The sequence below is a fragment of the Amblyomma mixtum genome, chromosome 3 (genome assembly GCF_055824585.1).
Source record: "Amblyomma mixtum isolate Tamu chromosome 3, ASM5582458v1, whole genome shotgun sequence".
Classification (NCBI taxonomy): Eukaryota; Metazoa; Arthropoda; class Arachnida; order Ixodida; family Ixodidae; genus Amblyomma; species Amblyomma mixtum.
In genome coordinates this window covers 348,250,966-348,267,277 of record NC_143014.1, presented here as the reverse complement: position 1 = coordinate 348,267,277, position 16,312 = coordinate 348,250,966, and the positions used below count along the sequence as shown (strand labels likewise).

Here is a 16,312-nt window from a genome sequence, read left to right as displayed (position 1 = left end):
ACGCTTTCTTCAAGAATAAGGTCAACTAGAAATTTATTCTCTGATAGACTAAAAAAAGCCACGCAATGGCTCTGGCATTTGACCGTGCAAACGTTTTGGCGACACACCAAATCAGGCTCCCATCACCTGCCTCTCCTTAATTCTGTCTTAGCCATCTGTTCCTTTTTCCTTAGCTCTACCTTAATCTTACGCCAGGTGATAGTTTGAGCATCGCGACAGCTGTATCTTCGGATTACACTGAAGCTCTGTTCAGGGGGGCTCCGTAAAGTGGCTCTTGCTGTAAAATGCATAAAGTCACTGAGCACACTGACTCACTGGAATGGTAGGCTTGCTATGTGTAAAGCGAGCCCCTGCATCAAAGGCATCTGGGACGTGGTACATGGTCTGCTGAGGTAGCCCTGGCTGTTGTGGATAGGAGGCCATGGGGTACGGTCCAGGAGCTGGCGTGGGGTACGGCTGGCCAGGCGCAGGGTACAGCCGAGATGGGTGGCCCATGGGCTGAGCGGTCTGGCAAGGGCTCGGGGGGTTAGGAGAGTAAGGCGGGGGAGGGTCGTACGGCGTAGCACCTGGCATGCTGCCAGGCATGACTCCTGGCATGGCACCTGGTACAGGAGGAGCCTGGGTGAAAGCAAGCAATAGAGAAAAAGCTAACTGGTAAGAACATCTCGAAGACAAAATGTGCATGAAAAAAAAAATCTCATATTGGAATCTCACAAGCTTGCACCTTATGCTCTAATTTTAAAGGGACCATGAAATGGTACATACAGAAGTTAGGAAAAGTGCACGAGCGAAGGGTATTCCATCATTCATAACTGCACCAAAATTTTGAAGTTAGCTTCATTAACTCTGAAGATAAGAGATTAAAAATGACGCTCCTCCTCACCTCCCTCACACACTGATGATGATGCGCCAAAAAATAGGTCGGGACTGCACCCCTCCGTGTCCCATCTAGCCCAATCCCACCCACGCCACCTGGGCACGCCCAATAAGAAAGCTTGCCCAGACAGTCCACTGACGTCATTGGGGTGGGGTAGGGCCAGCTAAGAATGTGTGGTGAGGTGCCACCCCAATCGGCTGTGAGCTACTGCCAGCAGCAGTTTAAAAGCGTTCTGCAAGTTACAGGATCCACACTGAGCTTTTAAAATTGAGTCAAATAATCACAAAGACCCCCTCTGCAGGTCTGCTGCACTAGACTATGACCATCAAAATCACTTCGGGGCCCCTTTAACATCAGTACTTGTACAGACTCAAAGATTTAGAATATTTATGCTACCAGCAACTTTTACAATATATGAAATAAGAAAAGGTGGTCACACAGAAATATCTGGCCTTTTGCCACCACGCGCAAAAGCAAGGCTCCGATTCCCTCGAGAGTATCTGCTACCATTTAAAGTACCATATTTACAAGCAAGCAAGTAGCAGCTTGTTAAAAATTTTTACCACTTTTTCGCATAGAAATGAATGCAAATATTCATATACACATTTTGCAAGTGCATCATTGGTCACATCTCGTAGCAAATGAGAATTGGCAAGAAGGGCATCTCCATTCCCACTAAACAAATAAAGGCTTCCACTAAGAAAGCGGGTGTCATCACTTTTTTGTGCAAAAACAGTGTTCCTAACCAAATCTGAATAACGAGATGGACAATGACACACCAGTGACACTAGTAGCATATCACTGAGCTTTCTGTGCGGTCTCCAAGAGATGAGCCTGGCGATTCACTCAGCACTGCATATAAGGTTAGCTCACACATAGGAAAGGTGGACCTCCTTCAATTAAAAATGTGTGCATGACAAATGTGGGTGTACATTTGGGCGTACATTAACACTTTGCTCACAGCAGAAACTGGCCCTACTGCCTCAGCAGTGGCACGTTCCTCTGCTGCAGTGGTCGATGCATTTAACATTCAGTATACACAGTCCAGCAGCTGCTAATCAACTGCATTCATTTTTTTCCCTTCACATAAACAATGTTAATGCAGCTGCCAAAGTGTGCAGATTAAGATGGGTTATGTGGCATGCAAAGCTTATCTAGCCATGAAAGCTTACTGAGCAACTGAACCAAGCTCAGCAGTTCAAAAGTAGTTACACACAGCATGTTTCATGCAATGCTCTGCAGCGGAGACTCCCAGGTCTCAAACATCAAAGCTACAAGAAAATTAATACCGCCATGTACGGAACTAAACATTAAGTGCCTCAATAAAAAATCAGCACCACAGGCTCCAAGATATATTCAGTTCATAAAGAGTAGATGTGATTCATGCATTACACAGTCAAATTTGTTCATTTGTTTAATGTCGATATCAGTCAGCACATTCAACATGTCAAAAGCCAAACAGAGCAGGTTGATTATTATGCAAGCTTATATCAAATAAGTGCCATTTTCCAACGGGACAGTACCATAAGCATAAAGTAGAGAGAACAGAAGAAGCACAGCAGAAACAAACCCAAGCACCAGAGTGCTATGCCCTTATCACAGCTTTTTCTTTTTATGAATAGCATTAAAAGCTTGCCACCGCACGTTATTCTAATGAGTGTGGGAGCTAAATGAGGGGAGGGGGTGGGTCAGTGATGAGCCCATATTTCCCCATGCTCTTTCTTTTTCGGTATGCCGCACAGCCGCCATTTCCCTGGAAACGAATTCTAAGTCCCATGTCCACGAACGTTAAGGCATCACAATGATCACATCCCTTCATTTGGACCAACAGCTTGTACGTCATGAGTGGGTTCAGCTGTTCGTATACGTCCCGGTAGCGTGGCCGCCTGCAGTAATACTTGCGCATGCACATTTGCTATGTAGTAGGTGGGGTGTAATGCCCTGATGCAACATGTGGGCTGCAAGAACACCATAGTGAAGGCCTCTGGATTAATTTAGACCACCTGGGAGACATTCTTCACGTTACCTCTACCGAAATGCGTACGCTGGGTACTCCGGTAAGGACAACGAAGGATAATTAGAAAGCAGTTTGCACCTCAAGGCTCAGAATTGACAACAATAGCCCTATGGAGGCAGTAAAGAAGGCTGGCAGAGTTGGATCACAGTAAGCCGTCAGCAGATGCATTCACCTACACCAAGAGGCACTTTACAAATTGCGGAGAAACCTTGCTAGCAAACTTGAGAAACACCAAACCAGTGGCCCTAAGATGCCTGGCCATTGTGCCGGCAATGGCTCGTTCATGGCCTAGGCTGTCATCGAAATCCCGTGCATTTCTCATGACCTTGCATGCCATAGTAGCGCTCAATGGTGGAAGTGCAGAGATACAAACCCCCATCTGTTTACGCAGTCTTGGCACTATTACTGTTATCCAGACTTATTCAAATACGCATTTAAAGGGACACTACAAAAATCACCATCCCATTTTTGTCATCGGAGTAGATTGTGCAACTTTTTGTGGCTCTGCTGATGCTTGTTTGGCAGCAAAAGATGCATTTAGTGCTGCAAAATTGCAGTCAAGAAAGGAACATTTTTGTTATCGCCGCTTGACTCAAACTTGTACAGAAAGGGCTTCATGACCACCGTTTCGACTGCAGATATGGAAGTGTGGTACAGCTTCAAAGGTCTAAAAATAAAACACTGCTAATTTTCAAAACAATATGTGGTGGTGACACCTGTATTTCACATTTCGTACAAGCAACCTCTCTGTCATGACGACACGGTTTCGACAGCATTCCTACCTTCGCACGTCTGTAGCAACTGCTTCCACGTTCATTCTGCACGAAAGGCAATGGCAGATTTTACAACAAGAGCTCTTTATCCAAGATCTCTTTATCTTAGGCTTTACAGGAGCAATTGTGACTGGTTTCGTGGGACAAAGCTTGCCGTGCCGCAGCCGGAGGCGGCGGGGAGGGGGGCTTGGCCAGCGTGGATCCGATCGCCGCACCGCAGGTGGTAAGTCGAAGCGCCACGCGCCCGCCGCAGCTGCCCAATAGGAGCGTGACTGCCCAGTTATGCATCTCACAGGCCTATTCGGGCATCGTGCAAGCGCCTGCCCAGATGGGTATTTGCGGCTGCAGTGCCGGTACGCAGTTGCGCTCGCCACAGGTGGTCACAGTCAGACATTCAACTGGAGCACCGGCGCAATACTGTGCGATTGGATTTAAGCTAAATTTAAATTTGCTGAATTAAAGCTAAGCCATGCTTAGCCGGACTTTTATTTGACACCGCCTTCACCTGCCCTTTTAACAATAACCTTAGAAATACGCTTCATCTGCAGAGGTTTAACGCTCAATGGAAAAAGGCCAACTCTGACATGCAGTGACTTTAGCTGACCCATGCTAGCACCAAAAAATTTCTGCCACAAACTCCATCACTCCCATCGTCTCCTTCTTGCTGCAAGGCCTTCAAGCCAGTATTTCTATAACGGCTTCTTTTTGTTTGTTTCCATGCAGGATATTAGAGTTAGCTCTCTGAAGGAGGGTGTGTAAAAATGCCACGCAGCTTTCAGACTACGATGCAAGCGATATTCCTCATTGTCCTCGTCCACGGGGGCATCTGCGAATACGTTGGTGCTGCATGCAGAGATCACTGCCCAACGATGTTGCCCGTTGATCCTCATGCGACTTTAGTCAGGTGCGGGGAGAGCTTTAGGTGGCAGAGAACGCGTTCTGGTCCAGAGCTTCCAGAACTTCTGGCCCAGCAAAATGCACACACGCAAAACTTCGGCTTCCCAAAAGACACCCTTCTGAGCTGTTGCCCAAACAGGCCCCTGCAAGCCTCAAGGCCGGCAGGGCAACAGCTTCGAGGCACAGAGGCGCCAGAACCCAAGGCCATTGTGCACCCTCAGATAAAACTAGAAACGTTGTTGTTCTATACTTCACCACGAGGGTAACCCCACCACTGCTACGCAGCAGCGGATGCCTGTAGTTTCAGCAGACAGTGAACGGAAAGCAGTGCTTTTAATAAAAACACAGCCATGATGCTTCAACAGTCGACGTCTTTCAGTTCGCAATATCAAATTGCGCTTTCTAGCGGCAGGCTGTACGACTTGTCAGATACCCCGTGTATCACAACAGTCCAAATCAGCGTACTTCCTGTCAGTCTCAGCAGGTGTTGTGTAAAAGCAGGAGAGCGTGCCAACACCCCGAAAGCAAAGATAGACGGCAACTTAAATTTGCTGTGCGCTGCATCAGGAGCAACAGCCGAATTTATCAGGCCCTTGTTTCCACCATGCAAAAATGCGTAAGCGTCCCATCAGTGTCACTCACCCAGTAAAAAAAGAAAACAAATAGGACCAGTTGAGTTTTCAAACTGGTCGCAATGGATAACAAGAAAAGCAGAAAACCAACTGATTTTCATTAGATTTTTTCAGTCCCAAGTGGTCTCACAAATTAACTGCTCCGAACCAGTGAGTGCTCTTTTAAGGTTTTAAAATTGCACTTTGCATTCCCAATTCGAGTTCCACCTCCAGCTGGACAATCCTGCATATTACAGTTGACTTTACAATTGGAATTTGCGTTCCTAATAAGATTTCCTGTATTTCAGCTTCCAGATGACAAAGCTGGAATATGCGCTCTCAGTTTTATTCCCAGTCCCACTGCACAGTTCAAAACAGTTTGTAAAGTTACAATTTTTTTTTAATACTAGTACCCAAGTACCGGCTGGTTTACCAGTTTAGAATTTTAATTGCAAATGAACCTCCAACTAGGACTGCCCACATGTGGATCAGACTTTATGTACACTAAAATTTGAATTGTATTTCAACAATGTATGTAAGTATCAGCTATAATGCCATGGTTGAGAAATTCAAGCAAACTGGTGATCACAGAATGGTTCCCAGCTGCAGTTGCCTCCTTAGTAAAAAAAAAAGAAAACGAGAACATTAGATTCCAATCAGAATTTTCAATTGGGAAGTCCAACTGGAAGCCAATGATGGGATCTGGAGGCCAATGATGGCACTTGAGTGCGTGGCTTGGCGGATCTGCCAGCTGCGGGCGCATCGCGCAGCTGTCGTGCTATGCCGTTGCAAGACGCCCGCAGGTGGCTAAAAAACAAAACGCTCTTTCCCTCATAAAAGAGCGACCCTGCACTAGCTTATCGGGACTGTTAGCCTCGGAAACGATTTTACGCTGACTCGAACCGTACGGAAATAAAAATGAAAGATCAGCAGTGGAGCTAAGTTGCGGAGCCGCGTTTATCATCGATCGCTATCAAAAGTGCGTCACTTTCTTAGAGCGCGCCCGTCGACAGGAGCAGCGGAAGCGAGCGCGCCAAGAAGGTAGTTGGGGGCAGGCCGACTTCCTATCGACGTCAGAGGGACGCGTACGCGCTGACCCGATCGAGAACCGCCCACTCTGAAACGCGGCGACCACAGCAGTAGTATCCGTCGCTGCGGGGAGCCAGCGTGCGAAGCTGCTGCACCACGCGAAAGTAAAGCGGGAAGGAGGGATGGGACTCCAGAGGGGCGCGCAGGCCAATCGCGACACGCAGAATAAACGCGAACTAAAGGAGCACATACACACACCAAACTGCTTGTTTCATGCAGTGAGTAAATCATTATAGCAAACGTAAACCACAACGCGGAATTTGCTTACGGCCTGTAAATAATATGTGATTGAATTTTTTCCCTCGCGGTGTTTGCGTTTCGGTTTTGGCGGACGAATTGAGACTGTGACGTACAAGTAGAAGGGAGGTGACGTACGGCACATAAAGAAACTGCGACAACTGCGATATCCTGGCTGCTTGGCTATTCGTTCTCATTTCTGGTTCTTCGGGCTGGCTCCCGCAAGCGTTAAGAGTGGACTAAAACGATAAAGTATCGAGTATATCGCAAACCCAAACAACACCAGCGAAAATATTCAAATATAAATTATTTGCCGGGCGCAGGAGAATTCCACCCGGCGATTTATGTTTACTAATCTCTTGCGCGTCATCTGGTGTCCGCAATCCTTTGAAAAAAACTAATGCCGGAAGCGCTTCCTAGTCCTGACCCTGCGCGGGCTTCCCAACACGAACCCACACCACCCCGCCCGTTTTCTAACCTTGCTTCACGAGGGACGGCATGATATCGGCCCTGTCCGTCAGCACACGAAGCCTCTGTGAAATGTACAGAACACGTAGGTCGCACTCGTGAGCGGACCGACACAGGGCTGTGGTGTGGAAAGACTGCTGGCGTACCGGAGTACGAGACTCCTCCACAAAGACTACGCACGTATTTTTCGGAACCTCCCCTGGAGCTCACTGGCACATATTTCGCGGCTGCTTTCCCAACTCCGGTCAACCGCGTTCTCCAAAAGCAACTTTCTCACAGCGGAAGGCTCACCTTCACACTGTCTAAAGTTAAAAGACGCGCTGATCCAGCCACTAAAACGCAGTGACTGAGCAGGGGGACAAGTTTCTCCTGTTCCCCTCTCATGGGCAAGGCCAGTGTGTTGGCGAAAGTAGCCGCAGCGTCAGTGAGCGTGCAAACAGTGCGAAACATGGCAGTGAAGTACGCCTGCAGCTGCGCACTGTGTAGGTGGGCCGTCCGATCCGCGGACCGGCATTCGTATATCTGCAGCCGGGGATGATAAGCGTAGCAGCGTGACCTAGCTCGAACGGTATCTTACGCGAAAAGAGCTCGCCTACATCAGCAGCCCGAGCAGACGATAAAGTTCTCGTTTCTGCGGATGGCGTGTCTGATGTTCCTTCGTGGAACACACATCAAATCACTCAGTCCGATGACGTCTTCGACGTATACCTGAGAGGGGCACATGTCCTTACTGCGAAACGCGACGGAGCTCCAGCATCGCATGGTCAGGAAACGGTCATTTGCGCGTGCCGTATTTGACACGAATGCCTACAGGGACTTGTGAGAAAGACAACGCGCAAAAAAGGTTAGGTTTGGTTTATGGGGTTTAACGTCCCAAAGCGACTAAGGCTATGAGAGACGCCGTAGTGGAGGGCTCCGGAAATTTCGACCACCTGGGGTTCTTTAACGTGCACTGACATCGCACAGTACACGGGCCTCGAATTTCTCCTCCAAAGAAATTCAACCGCCGCGGCCGGGATCGAACCCGCGTCATTCGGGACAGCAGCCGAGCACCATAGCCACTGAGCCACCGCGGCGGCAACGCGCAAAAAAGGTACCGCCGATTGCTGTGAGGCCACGGCTGAGATTCCTTGAGGGGGAAGGGGGGGGGGGGGGAGAGAGAGAGAGGAACGTGGAAAAAAGGAAAAGGAACGCGTATACTCTGAAAACGCAACCAGCGATTCTAGCGATGTGGCCGGCAATGAGATATAGGAGTTGGCAGGGCAGCTGTGCTTATCTTTCGCCCTAAGGGAAATGGGGACATGAATAACCTGCGCCATGCACATAGCTCACCCGACACGTAAGCGTATAAGCGGCGCACCTTTTTCGCTTCTTTCGCCATTGGTCTGAAATGCATATATGCTCGCACTCCGGAAAGTACAGGCGGCTGCAATCGGCGATACACGGCTATCGCCTTCCGCTACGATAAGCGCGTGCCGCTATGGCGCTGCCACTCAAAGAAGACAGGAAAAAAAAGAGAGAGTGAGAGGTATGCTCGAGGCAAGGAACCGCATGGAGCAGCATCGGACGAAGAAACTAATTAAATACGACAGGTTGCTGGCTACAAACGATCACGCAAAGCAAGAGAAAATAACAAAGTTGGCGACGAGATCAGAATGTTGGACAAAGTTTTCGCCCTAGTATAGAACGTAATGTGAACCAAATGGGTTGAAAATATCGGTGAACGCCGCCATGAATACAGCAGCCCATCTGGTGAACTAACGCACCGCATAAAGCCACAGTCGCCGCACCACCGCCAGGCACACCTCGTTTTGCGGAGCAGCAAAAGAGGCGACGAGGGGCAGGAAACTCCAGCTAGTTTCGGTTTCACCCATATTCAAAAACGAACAATTCCTGTAGAGCAACATTTCTGCTTTATTTTAACGCGCACAATAATTTGCCAAAATGAGCCTAAGTCTTTACAGCTAATATGTTTGTTTACTGCCCCTTTGTTTACTGCTCTCCACCGACGCATATTGTTGTTTAGAAGGCGAGCGCATTCGCGACTGGTGCGAGCGATGCGCTTTTTGAACGCATTCGGCAGTAAGCCATGCAAAACGTGCATTGCACGTTCAAGATGTTTTCACTGAAACTACCCCGCTGCGACAGCTCAGTGCTAACGGCGCTGGGCTGCTGACCCGAAAGACGCGAGTTCGGTCCCGGCCGCGGCGGCCGAATTTCGATGAAGGCGAAATTCTAGAGGCCCGTGTACTGTGCGATGTCGGTGCACGTCAAAGAGCCCCAGGTGATCGAAATTTGCGGAGCCCTTCACTACGGCGTCTCTCATAGCCTTAGTCGCTGTGGGACGTTAAACACCAATAAACCAAACCACTAACTACGTTGGGAGCGTACCTCGACCACGGTACAGTGACGATATCACGTGTCATGTGTTCCAATGTGGTGCCTAAACACCGGAATCAACAACTGTGCCAAGTTCTTCCGACTGCCGCTTGATGAAAGGTCAATGATGTGCACTCGTGTCATGCGAGAGGGGGAACAGTAACGCAAAAATCAGAAAAGGGCGCAACCGTCCCGTCAAGTCAAGCAGACCGCTTTACATGAGCGTACAAAGTTTGTCCGCGCTATCTTCACCCAACAGTGGGGAAAGGAAGAGACTTACACGAGCGACGAGCACTTATATGTGCCAAGCAAATGGGTTTTACCAGGAAGCCTGAAGGCCTACTGCAAAGAGCAAGCGACCTTACAGCGTATTTCGAGTTCCACCGCGTTTATGCTGTTATGCTTCGCTTATGCTTTTCATGTGCCCAAGGTGCGTATCACTGGTCAATGACACGTCATTTGCCTCATGTGATGATAAATGTAACGCTTTTCTTGCGATATTTTATACCAGACTCATAATATTATTAATACGAGGGCATTATACGGCTCTGTCGCGTCAGCAAAAAGTGTCCGCAATTTTGTCCGCATGATTACGCCGTTCTCTGAAGATAAGTGAGTGAGAGTGTGATTGTGGCAGTGTGTGATAAAATGTTGCTACGGGAAAAATCTGGGTGATGAGGTGTAATTCATTAAATGCGAAAAAAAACGCGAAAAAAGAAACGTAAATATAGCCACGGACGTCGATACAAGTATGTGGACGCTTTGCTTTCGCACTGCTCCAGTGCGGGTCGCCGAAGTGACCTCAAAGTTTTTTCGATGCATAGCTGAAAACGTGGTTCTTTGATGCGATAAAATGCTTTCGGCGAGACGCTTGTCAGTTTTACGTTACCCCACCTTATCTCGACCGCGCGGCGGGGAAAGCCGGCATAAGTGGCGATCTTGCTTTGACAAGCGTTCCTCATTGCCAAGCGGCGGTGACAACAGGCAGACAAACTTTTAAAATCTAACTGTTCAATGGGTGCTTTCGACCACCAAAGCAGCGCCACAAAAGACGACGGCGGGCACGCTACGATCCCCGCGGCTGTCGGACGTGACTCATATCAGATAAGCTTCGCGGCTGGTTGCGAACGGACGGAACATTGCACAGCTGCCAGGGCATCACCGCTATCCACGGTAAACACCGAGGGTCCCGTCGTGTTTGTTCCTGCGCTTGTCTCTGCGTTTGATTTGTGCTGCAAACTTTTCTGCAGCACGGATCGGAACCAACTGGCCCAATCCACCATGCTTATGTTATCAACATTTAAACACTGAAGTATCTATAGTCGGATACAACTGAAGAACAAAGCGGCAGGTGCCCCTAAAAAGAAGCCCCGTTAGCCAATGACGTCGACCGATTTTCATGACACAGCGGTTAATCCGATTAAGCCGTGGTTAATCATCTTTCATCTGCCACCCCCTGCGACTTCACGCTAGCAGTAAAAGTGGATTAACCATGATGGGCATTTGAAACTCCGTTTTTGAGGTGTATCAGACTATAGCGCAGATCGCAAAGACTTTTTTTAATACAGTATAGGAGCATAAGCTAGTGGTGATGGACGAGCAGCACCGAGAAAATAAACTCTGCCGAACGTCGGAGCAATATTCCTTTGCCTGTGTGCTTTCGGATAGGCCGAAATCCCTCATGCAAACAATATAATGGCGCAATCCGATCGGCAACACAGAGCAAGCTTTCTTGCTCTGAAACACCAAAGGGGGGGGGGGGGGTAGAACCGCAGCCCAGCACTCACGGGACTCCCAAGACGCCGACGACACCGCAACTCCCTCGACAACCTGCTGGCTGTTCCGGAAAGACCGTCGCCTTCGAGAACTGCTCCATGTCGCGGTGAATGGACTGTCGCCGCGCGCGGTCACCGTTTGCTCGTCTTAAGCTTCTCTTCAATTTTAACTTCTCGCTTCATTTAATCAACAATCTCTTTTCGTTAAATTGGAATCGCTTTTGTATAACTTGCATGTACTCCAGTAGCAAAGTGTAAATAAGCGTATACAGTACTCTGTTAGCAGCAATCACATCGTATCCGTTGATTATTCACTGTGTGTATTTTGCCTGAAAATATATTTGTTGTTGTTACCTGAATTCGTGGCTTTCACAACGCTGAAAATAAACCGGCTAACGCTGGCCCTTTTGCCTCGGTTCGGGAAGGCGCTGCGCATTTCCCCCCGAGCCGTGACACAGGCGCACAGAGACATTTAGCCGAACTTGGTCAAGGGCGTCCCAAAGTGAATCAAAAGATCGTCAACTAACTTCAGTTCCAAGAAAATCGACCACGCTGCGCTCTCTCCTACCACCCTTGCCAGCATCATCCCGGCACTTTTCAGGCGCACCGTTGCCATGAAAACGATATACGACGTTCTGTAGTCGGGCACTATTTAAGACCGAAGTGGCAAACACCCCTCAAAGGTGACCCCTCCGGCCAATGGGGTCGACGGTTTGTCATGACTTCGCAGTTGGTCGACGGTTTGTCATGACTTCGCAGTTGGTCGACGGTTTGTCATGACTTCGCAGTTGGTCCCTTAGCGTGACATCGCAGGTGACTGGGAAGTGCCTCCCCGAAATGGGATTCTCTGACGCCATGACAATCGGTCGACACCACTGGCTAGAGGTGGTTTATGGTTTATAGGGATTTGACGTCCCAAAGCGATTCAGGCTATGACGGAGGCCGTAGTGAAGGGCTCCGGAAATTTCTGCCACCTGGGGTTCGGTCGGTTGGTCGGTTAATGGGGTTTAACGTCCCAAAGCGACTAAGACTATGGGAGACGCCGTAGTCGAGGGCTCCGGAAATTTCGACCACCTGGGGTTCTTTAACGTGCAGTGACATCGTACAGTACACGGGCCTCGAATTTCTTCTCCAAAGAAATTCAACCGCCGCGGCCGGGAACCTGGGGTTCTTGAACGTGCACTGACTTCGAACAGTACACGGGCCTCTACAATTTCGCATCCATCGAAATTCGGCCGCCGCGGCCGGGATCCAACCCACGTCTTTCGGGTCAGCAGCCGAGCGTCGTAACCACTGAGCTATCGCGGCGGGGCAGGAAGGAATACTTTTAGCAGAGAGGGACAGAATATCCCTGCTTCAACGAGGTTTGGAATCTGCTCAGAATATTTTCATACCCCTGAGCATGCCGACCTTAAAAAGCGTAGCAGAAATGCAACGCTTTGCAACGTGGCGCCGGTGAGAAGTGATTAGAAGAGAACGTCGCAGCCGGCTTAGTACGCGGTGTAGTTTCCGCGTAAGTGCGGTGGACTATCAGTAGGCATCACCATCGTGACTGCCACCACGGTTAGCAAGCGTGAGGGAGATAGCGAGCACGGTGGCCACTGCTTTCCATTCGGAGCCGGCTATGTGCCACCGGTTTCTATCTCGCCACTGCCCACCTCTGTATGCCGACCAACAGGGCGGGAGCGGAGCCTATTGGCACCCGTTCAGTTTCTATACTATATCGGCACGCTCGCGTTCACGCGCAACCGTGCGCTCAGGCGTACAAACGCAACCAGGATTGCGTAAGGCCCCGCACTGGCGGGCACTCCGTATTTATCCTGGATGCGCCGCTCGGCAGAGGCGTTCCGCTCTGTGTGCCGGGTGCAAGCAATAACAAGGCGGCTACAGGCCGCGAGAAGCGATTCTGGATTCTCAAAAACCGTTCGACACGATCTACACTGGTAAAAAAAAATGCGCAAATTTGAGACAGGGACGAAGAAAAGACGGACAGCACAGCGCTGCGTTTTTTAGCTGTTGTGAACTACAAACTAGCCCTATCATCCACGCTCGCATGGCCTATACTGGTACAGCTTTTGAACCTTGCCAGGCTAACCGGAAGGGGCGAATAGGCACACAGCAAATAGCCCCTGTTCGAAGAGCACGAGTTTCCACGGTGGTAAGGTGTAATACCCTCAGCGTGACAGCAAGAGTGCGCCTCGTAACCGTTGGAAATCAACTTGAAGCGAATACTGCCGCACACGCTGGTCCGCTCGCGGCAAGTGTGTGTGTGCGTGTGCGCTTGAAGAGACGCTGTGGCGGATGCCACTAACGCACCCGCCGCGCACTGACGACACACACGCTGCAAACATGCACGAGTCGCACTGATTTCCGGGATAGTATGCTCGACGAACCATATCCGCACTATCGGCCCATACACGCACGCAAAGCCTGCACGGATGAAACGATACGACACCGCACTATACCGGAGCCCGTGACACGACGCATATGTGACCAACCGCATCACGCCGCGTCGAGCTAATCGCCCTGTAGGCACGAATCGCGTCATTTGCTTCCGCGGGCGAAAACAGAAGCGCCGAGGTGTACGCTATGGTTGAATGGGCAGTTTTGAGCTGCAATATGTGAAGACAGTACGGATCACGCCCCAGTCGAACGACTGTATCCAACAAACTTAGTAACTGGGACTAGGCCGTGTGAATGGCAGTGAGCTGCAGTTGCGCGAAACCTAGTTGAACTCTTCGGCCACGCGCGGGCAATAAGAATTAAGCGCTTGCATCTCGGAGTTTTCAACTTTAATCATTAAATCCGTCCTTTACTGCACTGAAGTCTCCTCGAAAGTTTTGTGCTTTGCGACCGGCGCAATAGAACATCAAACAGCGAAAACAAGCTAGCAGAGGCTTCGCAGCCTGACATTGTTTTTCTGATGCTGCTTCCAGTGTGTGCGTGTTCGCAATCACTAGATCAGCAAAGCTTCTAGATTAGGAATTGCCCGCTGCTATATGTTCTCAAATCAGGCGAAAAACTTGTCTCGGCAAGTCTAAGTCCCAACCTTACTCAGCACCAGAATCCCGTTGTGAACGAGGGCGTCCCTTTTCAATTTCTGCCCACGCGCGCAGTACTAGCGACGAACCTTGCATTTAGAAGAAATCAAGCACGAAAATGTACAACCACCCTAATGGGTAAGTTATAAAGGAATCTAAGAGAAAAAAATTACCGACGATTACGTTACTTCCTAATGCCAAATTTGAGCGCAGCAAATAAGCTGTTTGCAATTTCGGCTCGGGCGGTGCACATATACAGATCCGCCGCCACCGATCTGGCTCTCTGATTGCCACCGCACAGGGGTTGCATTGGAGGAGGAGCGAAGAAAGGAATTAAGTTCGAGCCGGCGCTTTGACAACCGGAGACTCGCAGGAAGAGGGGGGAGGGGGGCGGCGTGTACACCCAGCGGCAAACGATGGGGGCAGAAGCGCGCGCAGCAAGCGGACAACACGATAAAGGGAGGAGGGAAGAGATAGCAGCGACTGACTGATGCCGCTGACGCCGATAGTGAGTCAACCCCAGCTGCGGAGTTGGTTTCAGGGACAACGCCGCCGATGCCGACACAAACAATATGATACCCTCGCTTCCGCAGCGCTAAGAACCAGGTCTAGCCTTGGGAAGGTGGTCACGTATTCGTCGACGTGCCGGGGCCTACGTGAAATAACCGGCGCGTCGGCAACTGAAGAGCACCCTATCCGCCACACAAGAACAGGGGGGGGGGGACCCTTTCCTCTTTCTGCATGGCGGCGACGGTGTTCTATGCAGTCACTTATCTTGACTCTCTAGGGGCGTCAGCGGCATCCAGCGGTATCAGTCGGTCGCTGCTAGCGCTGGGGGGATGAAAGGGGGGCGGAGCTGGTTACGAGGCCGACGACGACGCGAAACCCAGGAACGGACGCCAAAGAGCTGCGCTCTAAAAATTTCCTCCACATAATGTAGAAACAGTAAAAGCCAATATAAATTTCTTGGCACGGCTAATATTTCGGAAATTGGTACGTCATCACGTAGCAACAATTAGCATTTGGCCCGTTTTGTGCGCCTAGTCGGAGTTGTGTGAAAACCCAATTGGTTCGAACTAATTCGACGGGCCAGAGACTAAAAAAAAAACTATCCACCAAACGTCTTCCTGTTTTTCCACAGCATGTCCGAAAATGAGAGACGAGGGATGGAAATCGCACAACTGGCTTCCCCCTTCATACGGCTTGCTCGCAGTGACGCCGAAGATATCGATCGGAAACCCATGACAACTGAGAACACGTTGACGCCACACTTCGTGTACAAGCTCCACGCGGTGACAAGTAGACGAAGCGCAAACGGTTGTCGCGAGTTGACGACAATGGGGGTTAAAGGGCTAACCAACCATTACACCGTCCACCCCCCCACACACACGATGCTCTGCAGCTTGCATGCACGCGCACCACGGAACCTCTGTGCTGAAATTCTAGTCGTACCAGCATAGATTCCTGCAAGCCGAAATACGAGACAAAGCGAAACGTCCTCACGATTCAACAGCCGTAGGAGCTACTTCAATTCCGAGCAGGCCACAAGTGCGATATGAATAGCGATATGGAATGGCTTTTCCTGACGTGCGCAGAACAAGCGCGCGTCACAAGCGTTCAGCGCCCCAAAGGCGGCCAATCGCGGCAGCGCACTGAAAATGACCCGCCGCCTTCGACCGGAGCCGCTATTCTCGGCATGCGCGGCCGCCACCGGGCTCTCGAAAGGACGGCGCCCTTCCATAGGCTGTGGCGGGGAGAACGCCAGCTGAGCCAATAAAAGCACTGCTCCCCAGAAAACTTCACGATTACCTCATAATCCCTTGTGCTTGCTTGTCGAATAGAAATCGAACGGAACGCGAGCGTTCCGTTATTTTTGTGACCCTTTTGACAGCCCACGACGGTCAATGACTGCTTGCCCAACATCCGGCCAGAATTACAGTCAACTACATTCCATAGTTCACCGTGCGAGAACATACGACACCAGACACTGTAACTACACCGCGACCAAAGAAAGCTGGGAGGCACTACGCAAGAGACCCTATAGGTGCGCACCTGCCATTAGTTCACTGGATGAGACAGAGGAGTTGCGCGATCAAGGGGCATTCGTGGGTAATGTTCTTGATTTTGCTTTGCTTCTGTGACGTAACC

General features: G+C 50.1%; 1 protein-coding gene across 3 annotated transcripts in view; it reads right to left on the bottom strand.

The window, feature by feature from the left end:
- LOC149356296 (uncharacterized) overlaps window positions 1-16,312 on the bottom strand; it is a 47,240-nt gene that overhangs the window by 7,049 nt on the left and 23,879 nt on the right. For all 3 annotated transcript variants that reach the window (XM_089584169.1, XM_089584168.1, XM_089584170.1), the window contains one exon: window positions 316-618. In XM_089584169.1, coding sequence (XP_089440295.1) covers window positions 316-618 — 303 coding nt within the window. The remainder of the gene's footprint in view (window positions 1-315; window positions 619-16,312) is intronic.